The sequence below is a fragment of the Pseudochaenichthys georgianus genome, unplaced genomic scaffold (assembly GCF_902827115.2).
Source record: "Pseudochaenichthys georgianus unplaced genomic scaffold, fPseGeo1.2 scaffold_837_arrow_ctg1, whole genome shotgun sequence".
NCBI classification, from domain to species: Eukaryota; Metazoa; Chordata; class Actinopteri; order Perciformes; family Channichthyidae; genus Pseudochaenichthys; species Pseudochaenichthys georgianus.
The window spans coordinates 23,585-39,065 of record NW_027263383.1 but is presented as its reverse complement, the minus strand read 5'-3'; the positions used below and the strand labels follow the sequence as shown (position 1 = coordinate 39,065).

The 15,481-nt window shown below is 40.0% G+C and overlaps 1 protein-coding gene across 1 annotated transcript; it reads left to right on the top strand.

Moving 5' to 3' along the window:
- Window positions 1-1,402: 1,402 nt before the first annotated feature.
- Window positions 1,403-5,324, top strand: LOC117444569 (aerolysin-like protein). Its single transcript, XM_034080040.2, has 2 exons — window positions 1,403-1,419; window positions 3,958-5,324. Exon 2 carries the CDS (start codon window positions 3,979-3,981, stop codon window positions 4,918-4,920), a length of 942 nt encoding a protein of 313 aa, XP_033935931.1. The 5' UTR covers window positions 1,403-1,419; window positions 3,958-3,978; the 3' UTR covers window positions 4,921-5,324.
- Window positions 5,325-15,481: the final 10,157 nt, after the last annotated feature.

Below are 15,481 nucleotides of genomic sequence, written 5' to 3'. Positions count from 1 at the left end.
TGTGCTTGTAGATAGGTTATTTTCAAATAGCCGACCCGACATATATTGGTTTAAAGTGTTCATGTTCTTTTGCGCTTGTTTTCATAGACCTGGTTGCTTATTCCTTCCGCAAAAACTGGCAACACGAGTGGCTGTAGTGTTAACACTGCATGAGAGGAGGAGAGACAGACAGAACACTACCATTTGCATGCGATCATGGTACTTTAATGTTAAATGTATCAGTATATTTGCTTTACATCGTTTAAGTATGATTGACATTGCAAGTTGGTATTATTCAGAAGAAAAATAATTAAAAAAAATAAATAATCAGCTGACGTCATAGGATCGCCGTAAAGGTGTCTGAATCGAGATCACGATCTTTTTTCGATTAATCGTGCAGCACTACCCTGTATTGTATTACGTATTGTATTGTATTATTATTATGTATTATCGTTTTTAAAGGAGAAATATTTAAATAGTAACTTATTATAGACTTGAACCTCAGGGCAAACAACGGTATAGTTTTCTTTCTAAATGATTAGTTAAACTTTCGCCATTGCATTAGGTAGCAGTTTGGCTTAACCAAAAAACAGCTCAAGAATAAGTATGGATATCAGAACGTGGGTTTATAATAAAAAACAAAAGACCAGAGACCCCAGCAGATTCGATCCGAAGCAGCCCCAGCTGATGATAATGAATGATGGCCATGGGTTGGTTGGCCGACTGATGCCAGAGTATAGAAGAACATCTAAGTTCTTTGCTAACGCTGTCTCAAATTGCATATTACTTTTTGTAGTTGTAGTAGGTACCTACTTCAGCTGCACTTGCAAAGTATGTTGCATGCATTTTTGCCATACTGCTTTTGACATGGTTTTGGGATACGCCTAATCTTTTTCTGGCTTATTGTTTAGCTATATATAATAATATAGTAAATATCTTGAGATGCCGGCTGCCTCCCCTGCCACTTACCTCAGCGCACGTCACCGCTACTGACACTTTGACAAACTGATTAAAGGGACTGACGAAATGTGCTCCTCGTTCAGAATAATATTTTTGGGGAACTCACTAAAATATGTAATATATTCACAAAGAGAGGCACCTGGACCCATCATAACCTACGTTACTTAATCTACACATCCCTATAATACATTAGACATTTGCCAGGAAGCGCAAAACCTGTTAACCAACTATTCATCTCTTGAGAAAATTAGGACGGATCCCAACAATCCTAGCCATCATATTCAAGACAAGCAACACCATGATGAAGAATGTTTACTCTGCATTGCCCCACACTTGCTACTCCAATAAACAAAGCCTTTCTTTTCCACTAACCAATGGCAAGAAGCGTCAAAATCATGGGTGTGTTCTGATAAAAGTATAAATGTTTGAGCATCATCTGGGATCATCACCATTCCCACATTTCCCAGCTCTTCAAACAAGGTGAGGATCAATCATAGTAGTTATAATACAAATTATTATCATTATGATTTGCATTATTGTATTATGTACAAACTAGCAAATAAATGTGTATTACCGTTCCTTCCCACTCTGATTTGTATGGTGTGTCTCAGTTGACTGATCAAAACCAGCTTTTCAATTAAAGTGTATCTGATGTAACATTGAAATTGCGTGCGTACTTAAGACAGCCAGCATAATAAGTCTAAAACCACAGGATACAAAGTTAGAAGGACATCACAGTGTAGGAGATGCATACCATTTATACAGCAAGGCACGTTTGGGAAAGCGCGGGTCAGGTGAGCAACTACTTTCCAAGTATTTTAGAAGGTTATAAAAAGCACAACTCAAATTGTGCGAGTTACCGTCAACTGTAGGATAAAAACAACAAAGCCTGTGAAATGTATTAACCAATGACAAGAACCCTCAGTATTATGGGTGGAGCCTGCCTGAAGCATAAATATTAGAGCATCGTCTTTGATTATAAACATTCATATACAGACTTGTTGAAACTACTTGCTTGTAATTCACATATTTCATTAAACCGTATCCTAAACGTATTAATTGATGCTGCTGCTAAAATAATCGCTTTCAGATTATCTTCACCAACACTCAAATATCAAATAAGGTGAGCCATAATTCAATATTTGTTTGTAATAGAATACCCTGTGCTGACTACTCAAAATCCTTTACATAAATACAAAGCACGTTATGTTATTGTTTAGATCACTGCTAGCCAGTTCAAAGGGTCACCCCTTAAATAATTGCCAGCCTAGGAATTATGCATCATGTGTTAAGATCCCCTTGGTTGGGCTTATTCTGCCACTTAATGCTACGATTTATTCGGCCGACATACTTTTACAGCAATGCCGGCTTAGCCACAAATGGAATAGAATTAGAATAAATAGAATTAAAGGATTGTGCTTTTCTTCAGAACAAACTGAAGAAACGGTGTTCAAATGCGTCCATTGGGCAATGTATGGCTAGTCCCCTACTGGCCAGAATTATAGCAATGCCGGTGCCACATTTAGCAGTTTCTACAGTACATTGAGATACCCAAATTACATTATTCAAGGGACAATTAGCTCCCCCTTTTCCACCAACAAGAACCTAGAGCCAGTTCAGTGCTAGAGCTAGAGCCTGTTTATCTTGGTTCAAGTAGCGACCCTTCTATGACTTAATGAAGTGGCTCTAGCCCCGTTTTAACTGAACCTGCTTTTTTAACTTCTAGTGCCTCTTACCCATTTTGTACTTATTCAAAGATGTGCTTGCATGCTCTTCTTCCAAAGCAGCACCCCCCTTGCATTTTTCCATTTTTGGCAGTGAAATAGTGGAATAGTTGAAATGTTGCCCAATTGCAGTGCTTACCAATCGCAATGCCGGCCGTCCAATCAAAGTTTAAAATACTAATATTAAAACATTACCTTTGGAATAAATTGTATATTTAATATTTTTCAATAAAGTTATTTAAAAAATGCTGCTCTTTTTTAAATTGTGTGTGACTCATCTTCCTAGCTAATGTAAGGAAGAAGGTGGGGGGACTAGCTTTATGTCGAACAGAAAGAAGCATGTGGTAGATCATGAGTAGTTGTCAAATACAGCTACTCTACAAATTTGTTTCTATCATTGCTCATTCAAATAACTAACTACAATATGTGTTTCGCATTGTAACATGACTCTGAAGCGGTGCTTGGTCTTAAACCAGCAAAGAATTGGGGCCACCATGGAACCCGTTTTCCCGGCCGAGAGCCGGTTCTTTGGCGGTGGAAAAGCAATGAACAGGTTTGAGATTAGGCTCCAAACTAACCCTGGAACTGCTTTGGTGGAAAAGGGGTATGAGCTGCTAAAACAATATATGTAGTTGTTTATGCTAAATTAAGTAAGTATATGGACAACAAGTTTGGGTAGTAGTATCAAGTGAACTTCCCGTCATTTTTGGACCATTTGCATTGTTTATTCACTGTGTACCGTAATGCCTATAGATCATTGCGCAAACCAAATTCAGAACCAAAAAGGCTTTTCCCGCAGGCTAGAAAAAGCTGCAGTTTAAACAATTCTGAAAATGTTTTCAATCACGCATTAGCAAGACAATTTCTCAACTAATTTGACACTCTAAAAAGCTACGTTGTCCACTCCAGCCTACAGTTCTAGTTTAGGCCAGCCCAGTATACACCCTATATGGGGGGTTTCCAAAATAAGTAGCACTCCTTCCTCGTGCATGGGATGTGAAGCCGTGAGCCATCCGGTATCACAGGCAGGAAGACTGGAAGGAGCAGAGCTTATAAGGCCAAGGCATATTGGAATGCTTAATTGCAATAAATTGATAAATATTCAATAAACAATTACTATCCTGACTCAGAAAAATAAAAAGATCAAAAATCGTCTTTAAAGTGTTTCTCCAATATCTGATGTAACAATGAAATTGCGTGCAATTCCATGCTGAAAATCAAATTTTCTTGACATTTTAAACACATTAGTTAAATATTTAAAGCAGTGGTATTTAACTGAACATTTCCATTTCAGATCTTATCTAAAACCTGCAAGATGGCTTATCCAACAACCGTGCATACAGTCGGTGGCAACGGTGGTAGCTCGTTTTCCTTGACTGGAGAGAGTACTGGAGCCACGCTAAAGCAGATTAATGTGTGGGTAGGAGAATCGACGGTGAAGGCTGTCCAAATCTTCCTCACAGATGGAAGGGATGGACTTTTTGGGAAACGATCTGGTTCTAGTCAAGAGTATATATTTGAGCCTGGGGAGTGTTTCACCTCTCTGTCGCTGTGGGGGAATGGAGCAGGTACTCGTCTAGGGGCCTTAAAATTCAAGACAAATCGTTCCGGAGAGTTCTTTGCCAAAATGACCAGCTGGGGATTGAAGACAGAATACCCCATAGATGTTGGCTCTGGAATCTGCTTCGGGGTTGCTGGAATGTGTGGCGGTGACGTTGACAACATGGGCTTCATGTTCCTCAATGCTGTCAAGAAAACCGTTTTGATGGACGTCAACTACCCAACACTGAGCCAAGTTGTACCGCAGGTGACTGTAGAAGAAATCAAATCCATCGTCTACACCAACAACACCTCAGCCGACCAAGAAAACAAGATTGAATCCTCCAAGAAGATTACAAAGATGTCCTCTTGGACTGTGACCAACCGCATGGAGGCAACTTTGAGTGTAGAAGTGAGTGCAGGAATTCCAGAGGTAATGGAGGTTACAACTGGATTCAGCATGACCGTGGGAACAGAGAGCTCTTACCATCTGGAAAACACTGACGAGAGAACGGAGACGGTAAGCTTTACCATATGTGTTCCTGCAGGAAAGAAGGTGAAAGCTGAAATTACAATCGGTCGAGCCACGATTAACCTGCCTTACACTGGCACTGTGAAAATAACCTGCAATAATGGCAGCGTGCTTCAGTATGACACCAGTGGTGAATACAAAGGTCTTACCTACACCGAAGTCAAACAAATTCTTACAGAAGTGTAGAACAAACAACGAAAGCAATGTACATGTACATGCCTGATTGCCTTTGCTTTTTACTGTACCATGATTATTTTACTTCACTGTTAGGAACATCAAATACATTTGACTTTATCACTGCATTTGTACTTTAAGTTACTTATTGGTTAGTTAATGACTTGTTGTTTTAAGAACTTGCCCTTAAATAAAATGTCTGTTGTACACGTTCTTAGCAGCAATGAGATCTTTTTACAGATTTTAATATCATATTATTACAATTAATTTGGCTTGTAGCGGTAGACTTCATCTTATATGCGCTGTGGAGTCTATTTTTATATAACATTACAAGATTCTTATTATTACATTATTTGCTTATTGTGCTCATTGTATGTGCTGTGACTTAGGCATAAATGGACCCAATCACCCCCCCCCCCCCCAAGTTTTGATGGGGTGGACAGGAACGAAGGGAAAAGTCACATGAGAAAGTGTTTAACTTGCAATATTGAAGGTAGCAAGGTTGAGTGCAGAGACGGAGGGAACACAAAGAGGTAGTCAGAACAGCACATCGCACCAGCCTTCACTTTGTATGGGAGCCGCGCTCCCCGCAGAGCTAGGAAGCAACATTATGGTTTCCCGCTATATCTGAAGAAACGTTGGAGAAAACAAATGAGTATGATGGTGCCAGAGTAGGGAGGGACTTCCACAGGCCGGCCGAATGCTGATTGGAGGATCGTGTTGCCAAGAGACTATCTGAGTCTGTGCACCAACCAAAGAGAACCAAGTCTAAACCACGGTATCTCTTCAGCTAGTCTTGACCAATCATAAATGTACGGGCAACGCCCTGTGTGATAAAATGTATTGTCGCACGAGGTTCGAGGCTCTTGACGGACTTGGTGGTTACAGATTACAGCTTTGCTGCCTGTGATTCCCGGAGACGTGACGAGTCCTTGGCCAAGTGATATATATATTTTGCTCTCTTTACAATAAATAGTTCAACTTAGAAGTTGTCTGTCTTTTCTGGAATTCTGAACCCAACAGCGCCGCAATTCTTTTTTCAAAATGCTACACAATAACATATTTACAAGAACCAGCTCTGCATTCAAGTAATTTACTAACAACATTCACCTACGTATGTGCATTTTCTGGAAATATGTCAGTCTATGCAAAATGTTAGGTTCAACTATGCCACACTTATAAACAATGCTAAAAACTAAACACGTCTATAGAGGCTCCACATTAACTGGTTTTAGCAAGAGAACCTCAGGATAAAAAAGTTATAAGACACACAAGTAAAACACAGGTTCTCTGATTTCTTCAGTAAACCGTGACTTGTATTGAAAGTGACCGCTTTCCAGAGACCATGCTTAATTATAGAGTTTGGGAGTAGTGGAGCAGAATGGATGCCCCAGAACACTCTGTGACACGAGGAGAGTGGACATTTAAAACCGTGGTCTGGAGAATGACAGGGGTCATGTCAAAAACTGAATAACGTGCCATTGCAAGAGCAGGCGTAGACCCTAGGTTTATGAGGCAACAGAAACAAAGGGTATCACATCATCTATTAAAAAAAACTGCAATCTAAAGTATTATATTCTATTTGTGTGTTTTATTGCATTTACTTTTACTATATAAATTGTACAGCACTTTGGTCAACTATTTTAAAATGTGCTTCATCAATACATTTGACATTGTCATTGACATAGTCTTTTCTATTCTGTTCTCCCCAATGATTTCACAGAAAACTAAAGCAAAGAAAGCGTATGAATAACTGTTGTGTGGTGGAAGCACTGCACTCTGAAAACAAATGCCTTGGCTCAACAAAGAAAATCAACGCAACAGTTTGCATCGATGTTTATTGAGTTAAGACAACTTCTAATGAAATTGTCTTAAAGCAACAACGTTATTTGAGTTAGGGGAGAAGGCTTTTCCTCTACAGTCAGAGGTGTGTTTAATTACCACTTACTTCATAATTGGAGCATAAACACAAGTTTTGAAGTTGAGTACTCAAAAGATTAAGTTGTTCCAGCTAGTTTTACCACATGATTTAAAAGGAATTTTAAGTTGTATGTACTTAATTACCATCATTGTGAACACACGATTTTAAGTTGACAACCATTTATAAATTAAGTTGTTCCAAATATATTGTATTCAATAGTTTTTTTCTTAGCTTTTTCATGTTTTTGCCTTTAAAGAAAGAAATTAATTGATTCCACAACAAAAATATTAAGCAATTCACTTTTTATTTTGAACTGCAGTTGTTTATTTCAACACATGATGTTTCAATCAGGAGAGACTTCATTTAGTTGGAACATTTATTGACACATGCCATATGATAAGGTGCATGAACACCGAACATCACAGCTGACTGCAGGAAAGAGGAGAACCATTTCATAGTTTGGCTGCAGCTCGCTGATTGGCTGCTGGAGAATGAGGTGAAATGTGATAGGTTAAAGAGAACGCCTGTGATGAGCTGATTATATGCAGCTGCGGAGTGAATGTATACACACCCAGTCTTCCTGAAAGAACTTGCGCTGAGCTTCATTTCAATCTTGAAAAAAAAGATAAAAAACACATTTAAATTGCCCCACAAATAATAAATAAACACATTAGCCATATTACCATGGGACACGGGGACACAGCTGATACATGCTGCCATCACATCGAAGTTAGAGGCCTTTGCAGATTTAAAACCAGTGCCAAATATGTAACATCTGTAAAGTGTTTTTAAAGCTACAGAAACAAACTCTCAATGGCCACCAGTCTGCAGATCACACATCCATTTGACAAGAGAAGTAACAAAGATGTTTACACTGCCGACAGTCATTATTTCAAACAGCATGAACACATTTAACGCAGAATTCTTGCTCATTCATTTGTTTCCCTCCCTCACCGTAAGGGCCTCGGGCCGGCCGTTTGTCCACTTCGCATACCCGCGCATTGAAAACGGTGAGCGCGAAGTGGACAGAATCGGGCCTCCAAAAAGTTTCCCTAGGGGGGTCCCCGAGAAGCCTTAAAAATAAGCGGTTGCCGCCGACGCGTCCGGGCGGCAACCGGCGGCGGCGAAAAACCTAAGCTCGAGCACCAGAGGGGGCTGCGCTGCGATTTTCTAAAGTTTTCGTCGTTTTGCCGAAACGCGCGCCTCGTCCACAGGGGGGCCGTTGCCCTCTTCCAATACATAAAACACAATGTAAACGTATTTGAAGTGGACAGTCCACTGCAAATACCGTATATGATCCAGTTATGTATTTGAAGTGGGCAGTCCACTCCAAATACCGTATATGATCCAGTTATGTATTTGAAGTGGACAGTCCACTCCAAATACCGTAGATGATCCAGTTATGTATTTGAAGTGGGCAGTCCACTTCAAATACCCTAGATAAAGCAGTTATGTATTTGAAGTGGACAGTCCACACCTGGGAGCTCTCCAGGGTCCTGGAGAGTCATTTTAAAAGGTTTAAAAAAAAATGTAACTTTAAAAAAAAAAAAACGTTCTGCCCTATAAATGATTTTAATCATTATTACCGTTATTAAGGGGCTGCAGGAACACTTTTCCAACGTTTCAAACACTTATTCCTGGGTATAAATGCCATGTTATGCCTCCTGCTCTCTGGGTAAAATATCGTACGATTTAAAACACTTTTGCCGTTGTTTCAAGCCATTTTCCCCACGTTTCAAACACTTATTCCTGGGTAGAAACTCACCCTGCGATTCATTGGTGTGGAAATGGAGACAATTGGACGATGTCAAACTACTTAGCAACCTTGCAGTGTCTCCAAACTTGTTGCAGGGACACGTAAGGCCCATTGGATCACACCTACACAGTTTGGGGGCCATTCACACGTGTTGACTCTCTAAAAACAGTTGGAATATAGAAATGTGCATGTCCACTTGAAATACATTACCGCAGTGTCTTGTGTATTTGTAGTGGACAGTCCACTTCAAATACATTACCACAGTGTCCTGTGTATTTGAAGTGGACAGTCCACTTCAAATACATGACTAGAGTGTCCTCTGTATCACAGGAAGCTGATACTTGAACTGTGCTATGTTGGCCACCTTGCGATTCATTCTGTGTGGAAATGGAGACAATTGGAAGATGTCAAACTATTTAGCAACCTTGCAGGGTCTCCAAACTTGTTGCAGGGACACGTGGGGCCCATTGATCACACCTACACAGTTTGGGGGCCATTCACACTGGTTGAATCTCTAAAAACAGTTGGAATATGGAAATGTGCATGTCCACTTGAAATACATTACCACAGTGTCTTGTGTATTTGTAGTGGACAGTCCACTTCAAATACATTACCACAGTGTCCTGTGTATTTGAAGTGGACAGTCCACTTCAAATACATGACTAGAGTGTCCTCTGTATCACAGGAAGCTGATACTTGAACTGTGCTATGTTGGCCACCTTGCGATTCATTCTGTGTGGAAATGGAGACAATTGGACGATGTCAAACTATTTAGCAACCTTGCAGGGTCTCCAAACTTGTTGCAGGGACACGTGGGGCCCATTGATCACACCTACACAGTTTGGGGGCCATTCACACTGGTTGAATCTCTAAAAACAGTTGGAATATGGAAATGTGCATGTCCACTTCAAATACATTACCGCAGTGTCTTGTGTATTTGTAGTGGACAGTCCACTTCAAATACATTACCATGTTGTCCTGTGTATTTGAAGTGGACAGTCCACTTCAAATACCCTAGATAAAGCAGTTATGTATTTGAAGTGGACAGTCCACTTCAAATAAATTACCACAATATCCTGTGTATTTGAAGTAGACAGTCCACACCTGGGAGCTCTCCAAGGTCCTGGAGAGTCATTTTAAACGGTTTAAAATTGTTTTTTCACTTTAAAAAAAAAATGTTCTGCCTTATAAATGATTTTAATCATTATTACCGTTATTAAGGGGCTGCAGGAACACTTTTCCAACGTTTCAAACACTTATTCCTGGGTATAAATGCCATGTTATGCCTCCTGCTCTCTGGGTAAAATATCCTACTATTTAAAACACTTTTGCCGACGTTTCAAGCCTTTTTCCCCACGTTTCAAACACCTATTGCTGGGTAGAAACTCACCCTGCGATTCATTGGTGTGGAAATGGAGACAATTGGACGATGTCAAACTACTTAGCAACCTTGCAGTGTCTCCAAACCTGTTGCAGGGACACGTAAGGCCCATTGGATCACACCTACACAGTTTGGGGGCCATTCACACTGGTTGACTCTCTAAAAACAGTTGGAATATGGAAATGTGCATGTCCACTTCAAATACATTACCGCAGTGTCTTGTGTATTTGTAGTGGACAGTCCACTTCAAATACATTACCGCAGTGTCTTGTGTATTTGAAGTGGACAGTCCACTTCAAATACCCTAGATAAAGCAGTTATGTAGTTGAAGTGAACAGTCCACTTCAAATACATGACTAGTGTCCTCTGTATCACAGGAAGCTGATACTTGAACCGTGCTATGTAGGCCACCTTGCGATTCATTCTGTGTGGAAATGGAGACAATTGGACGATGTCAAACTATTTAGCAACCTTGCAGGGTCTCCAAACTTGTTGCAGGGACACGTGGGGCCCATTGATCACACCTACACCGTTTGGGGGCCATTCACACGTGTTGACTCTCTAAAATCAGTTGGAATATGGAAATGTGCATGTCCACTTCAAATACATTACCGCAGTGTCTTGTGTATTTGTAGTGGACAGTCCACTTCAAATACATTACCACAATGTCCTGTGTATTTGAAGTGGACAGTCCACTTCAAATACCCTAGATAAAGCAGTTATGTTTTGGAAGTGTACAGTCCACTTCAAATACATTACCACAATGTCCTGTGTATTTGAAGTGGACAGTCCACACATGGGAGCTCTCCAGGGTCCTGGAGAGTAATTTTAAACGGTTTAAAATTGTTTTTTCACTTTAAAAAAAAAGACGTTCTGCCCTATAAATGATTTTAATCATTATTACCGTTATTAAGGGGCTGCAGGAACACTTTTCCAACGTTTCAAACACTTATTCCTGGGTATAAATGCCATGTTATGCCTCCTGCTCTCTGGGTAAAATATCGTACGATTTAAAACACTTTTGCCGTTGTTTCAAGCCATTTTCCCTACGTTTCAAACACTTATTCCTGGGTAGAAACTCACCCTGCGATTCATTGGTGTGGAAATGGAGACAATTGGACGATGTCAAACTACTTAGCAACCTTGCAGTGTCTCCAAACTTGTTGCAGGGACACGTAAGGCCCATTGGATCACACCTACACAGTTTGGGGGCCATTCACACGTGTTGACTCTCTAAAAACAGTTGGAATATAGAAATGTGCATGTCCACTTGAAATACATTACCGCAGTGTCTTGTGTATTTGTAGTGGACAGTCCACTTCAAATACATTACCACAGTGTCCTGTGTATTTGAAGTGGACAGTCCACTTCAAATACATGACTAGAGTGTCCTCTGTATCACAGGAAGCTGATACTTGAACTGTGCTATGTTGGCCACCTTGCGATTCATTCTGTGTGGAAATGGAGACAATTGGACGATGTCAAACTATTTAGCAACCTTGCAGGGTCTCCAAACTTGTTGCAGGGACACGTGGGGCCCATTGATCACACCTACACAGTTTGGGGGCCATTCACACTGGTTGAATCTCTAAAAACAGTTGGAATATGGAAATGTGCATGTCCACTTCAAATACATTACCGCAGTGTCTTGTGTATTTGTAGTGGACAGTCCACTTCAAATACATTACCATGTTGTCCTGTGTATTTGAAGTGGACAGTCCACTTCAAATACCCTAGATAAAGCAGTTATGTATTTGAAGTGGACAGTCCACTTCAAATAAATTACCACAATGTCCTGTGTATTTGAAGTAGACAGTCCACACCTGGGAGCTCTCCAAGGTCCTGGAGAGTCATTTTAAACGGTTTAAAATTGTTTTTTCACTTTAAAAAAAAAATGTTCTGCCTTATAAATGATTTTAATCATTATTACCGTTATTAAGGGGCTGCAGGAACACTTTTCCAACGTTTCAAACACTTATTCCTGGGTATAAATGCCATGTTATGCCTCCTGCTCTCTGGGTAAAATATCCTACTATTTAAAACACTTTTGCCGACGTTTCAAGCCTTTTTCCCCACGTTTCAAACACCTATTGCTGGGTAGAAACTCACCCTGCGATTCATTGGTGTGGAAATGGAGACAATTGGACGATGTCAAACTACTTAGCAACCTTGCAGTGTCTCCAAACTTGTTGCAGGGACACGTAAGGCCCATTGGATCACACCTACACAGTTTGGGGGCCATTCACACTGGTTGACTCTCTAAAAACAGTTGGAATATGGAAATGTGCATGTCCACTTCAAATACATTACCGCAGTGTCTTGTGTATTTGTAGTGGACAGTCCACTTCAAATACATTACCGCAGTGTCTTGTGTATTTGTAGTGGACAGTCCACTTCAAATACATTACCACAATGTCCTGTGTATTTGAAGTGGACAGTCCACTTCAAATACCCTAGATAAAGCAGTTATGTTTTGGAAGTGTACAGTCCACTTCAAATACATTACCACAATGTCCTGTGTATTTGAAGTGGACAGTCCACACATGGGAGCTCTCCAGGGTCCTGGAGAGTAATTTTAAACGGTTTAAAATTGTTTTTTCACTTTAAAAAAAAAGACGTTCTGCCCTATAAATGATTTTAATCATTATTACCGTTATTAAGGGGCTGCAGGAACACTTTTCCAACGTTTCAAACACTTATTCCTGGGTATAAATGCCATGTTATGCCTCCTGCTCTCTGGGTAAAATATCCTACTATTTAAAACACTTTTGCCGACGTTTCAAGCCATTTTCCCCACGTTTCAAACACTTATTCCTGGGTAGAAACTCACCCTGCGATTCATTGGTGTGGAAATGGAGACAATTGGACGATGTCAAACTACTTAGCAACCTTGCAGTGTCTCCAAACTTGTTGCAGGGACACGTAAGGCCCATTGGATCACACCTACACAGTTTGGGGGCCATTCACACGTGTTGACTCTCTAAAGACAGTTGGAATATGGAAATGTCTAAAACAATGTCGGACACCGTAATCTTCTCTGGTCCCCTCCCCAATCTGATCAATGATGACATGTATAGCCGCATGTCATCATTTCAGCGCTGGTTGTCTTGGTGGTGCCCAGCAAACAATGTGGGCTTCGTAAATAATTGGACAGCCTTCTGGGGAAAACCTGGTCTGATTAAGAGAGACGGCATTCACCCTACTTTGAAAGGTGCAGATCTCATTTCGGCAAACATTTCAGGGCTTTGTGGACGTAATCCATGACAAACTGGAGTTGAGACCAGGAGGCAGAGTCGCAGTCTTACACGCTTCTCTGCGCTCTCTCCTAGGCAGTCACCCATAGGAATCCCGAACCCAATAAAATACCCAATATTAGCGGTGTGTGTGTCTGCCCAAGGACAATTTAAGGTAAAACCTAATAGAGGTGTCATACATAATAACCTAATAAAAGTAAATGTAACAACTACTACAGTGCAACAAAACAGGAAGATTAAATGTGGTCTCTTAAACATAAGATCTCTAGCATCTAAAGCAATATTGGTAAATGATTTAATATCAGATTATAATATTGATATATGCTGTCTCACTGAAACTTGGTTGAGACATGAAGAATATGTCAGCATAAATGAGGCCACTCCACCCAGCCATGTCAACACTCATATTGCTCGAGGCACGGGCCGAGGAGGTGGAGTTGCAGCAATCTTTGACTCAAGTTTACTTATCAATACTAAACCAAAATGTAATTATACCTCTTTTGAAAGCCTCGTTTTTAGTCTTACGCATCCGACCTGGAAAACTTTGCAGCCAATCTTATTTGTTACAGTGTATCGTGCACCAGGTCCTTATTCAGAATTCTTATCAGAATTCTCTGAGTTTTTATCAACTTTGGTTCTTAAAACAGACAAAGTAATTATCGTAGGTGACTTTAATATTCATGTTGACGATGATAAAAATAGCCTTACTGTTGCATTTAACTCTATATTAGATTCTGTTGGTTTCTGTCAGAGTGTAAATAAACCAACCCACTGTTATAATCACACTCTCGACCTTGTTCTGATTTATGGTATTGAAATTGAGCAACTATTAGTCGAACCGCATAATCCTGCTTTATCCGACCATTTCTTAGTAACTTTTGAAGTACTGTTACTAGACTACAAAGCATTAGTCAAAAGCTCTTGCAGCAGAAACCTATCTGTTAGTGCTATAGCCACATTTAAGGAAGAGATTCAACCAATACTTAACTCGATAGCATGTCTGCATGTAGGGGAGGAAACTTATACAAAATGTACACCACCCCAAATTGATCATGTTGTTGATAGTGCTATAGATGCGCTGCGAATAAAATTAGATTCTGTTGCTCCTTTGAAAAAGAAGAAAATAAAACAACATAGATTAGCTCCATGGCATAATGCCGAAACCCGCAAAATAAAGCAAAAGTCTAGACAACTTGAAAGGATATGGCGTTCCACTAAACTTGAAGAATCTCGTTTAATTTGGCATATTACTCTCAATGAATATAAGAAAGCACTGCGTAAAGCGAGAGCAGCCTACTACTCTTCATTAATAGATGAGAATAAGAATAATGCAAGATTTCTTTTCAGCACTGTAGCCAGGCTGACAGAGAGCCACAGCTCCATTGAGCCTTCTATTCCCTTAGCACTCAGTAGTAATGATTTTATGTGCTTTTTTAACGATAAAATTGTTACTCTTAGAAACAAAATTAATGACCTCTTGCCTTCGACCAGTATAGTGTTATCAACAGCTCCCGGAATCGTAAGTTCTAATATTACACTAGATAGTAAACTAGAATGCTTTTCAGCCATTAACCTTGAACAATTACATTCAATGATTCTCTCTTCTAAACCATCAACGTGTATGTTAGACCCAATTCCAACTAAGCTGTTGAAGGAAGTTTTTCCATTAATTAGCACTTCTTTATTAAATATTATGAATATGTCTTTATTATCAGGCTATGTTCCACAATCATTCAAAGTAGCAGTGATAAAACCGCTTCTTAAAAAGCACAACCTCGATCCAGAGGTTTTAGCCAACTATAGACCTATTTCTAATCTTCCGTTCCTCTCAAAAATTCTTGAGAAAGCGGTCGCAAAACAGTTGTGTGATTACTTAAAAAACAATGATTTATTTGAAGATTTTCAGTCTGGCTTTAGAACACATCATAGCACAGAGACAGCTCTGGTTAAAGTCACAAATGATATTCTAATAGCCTCAGACAAGGGACTTGTCTCTATTCTTGTTTTGCTCGATCTTAGTGCTGCATTTGATACTATCGACCATGATATCCTATTGCAAAGACTAGAGCACTTAGTTGGCATACAGGGAACTGCTTTAGGCTGGTTTAGGTCCTATCTATCTGAACGCTCTCAGTTTGTACGTGTTAACGATGAATCTTCCACGCAAACCAAAGTTAGCCATGGAGTGCCACAGGGCTCAGTGCTCGGACCTATTTTGTTCACATTATATATGCTTCCGTTAGGCAATATTATAAGGAATC

Coding starts and splice junctions, on each gene's coding strand:
- LOC117444569 (XM_034080040.2), top strand. CDS start 3,979: ATGGCTTATCCAACAACCGTGCATACAGTCGGTGGCAACGGTGGTAGC.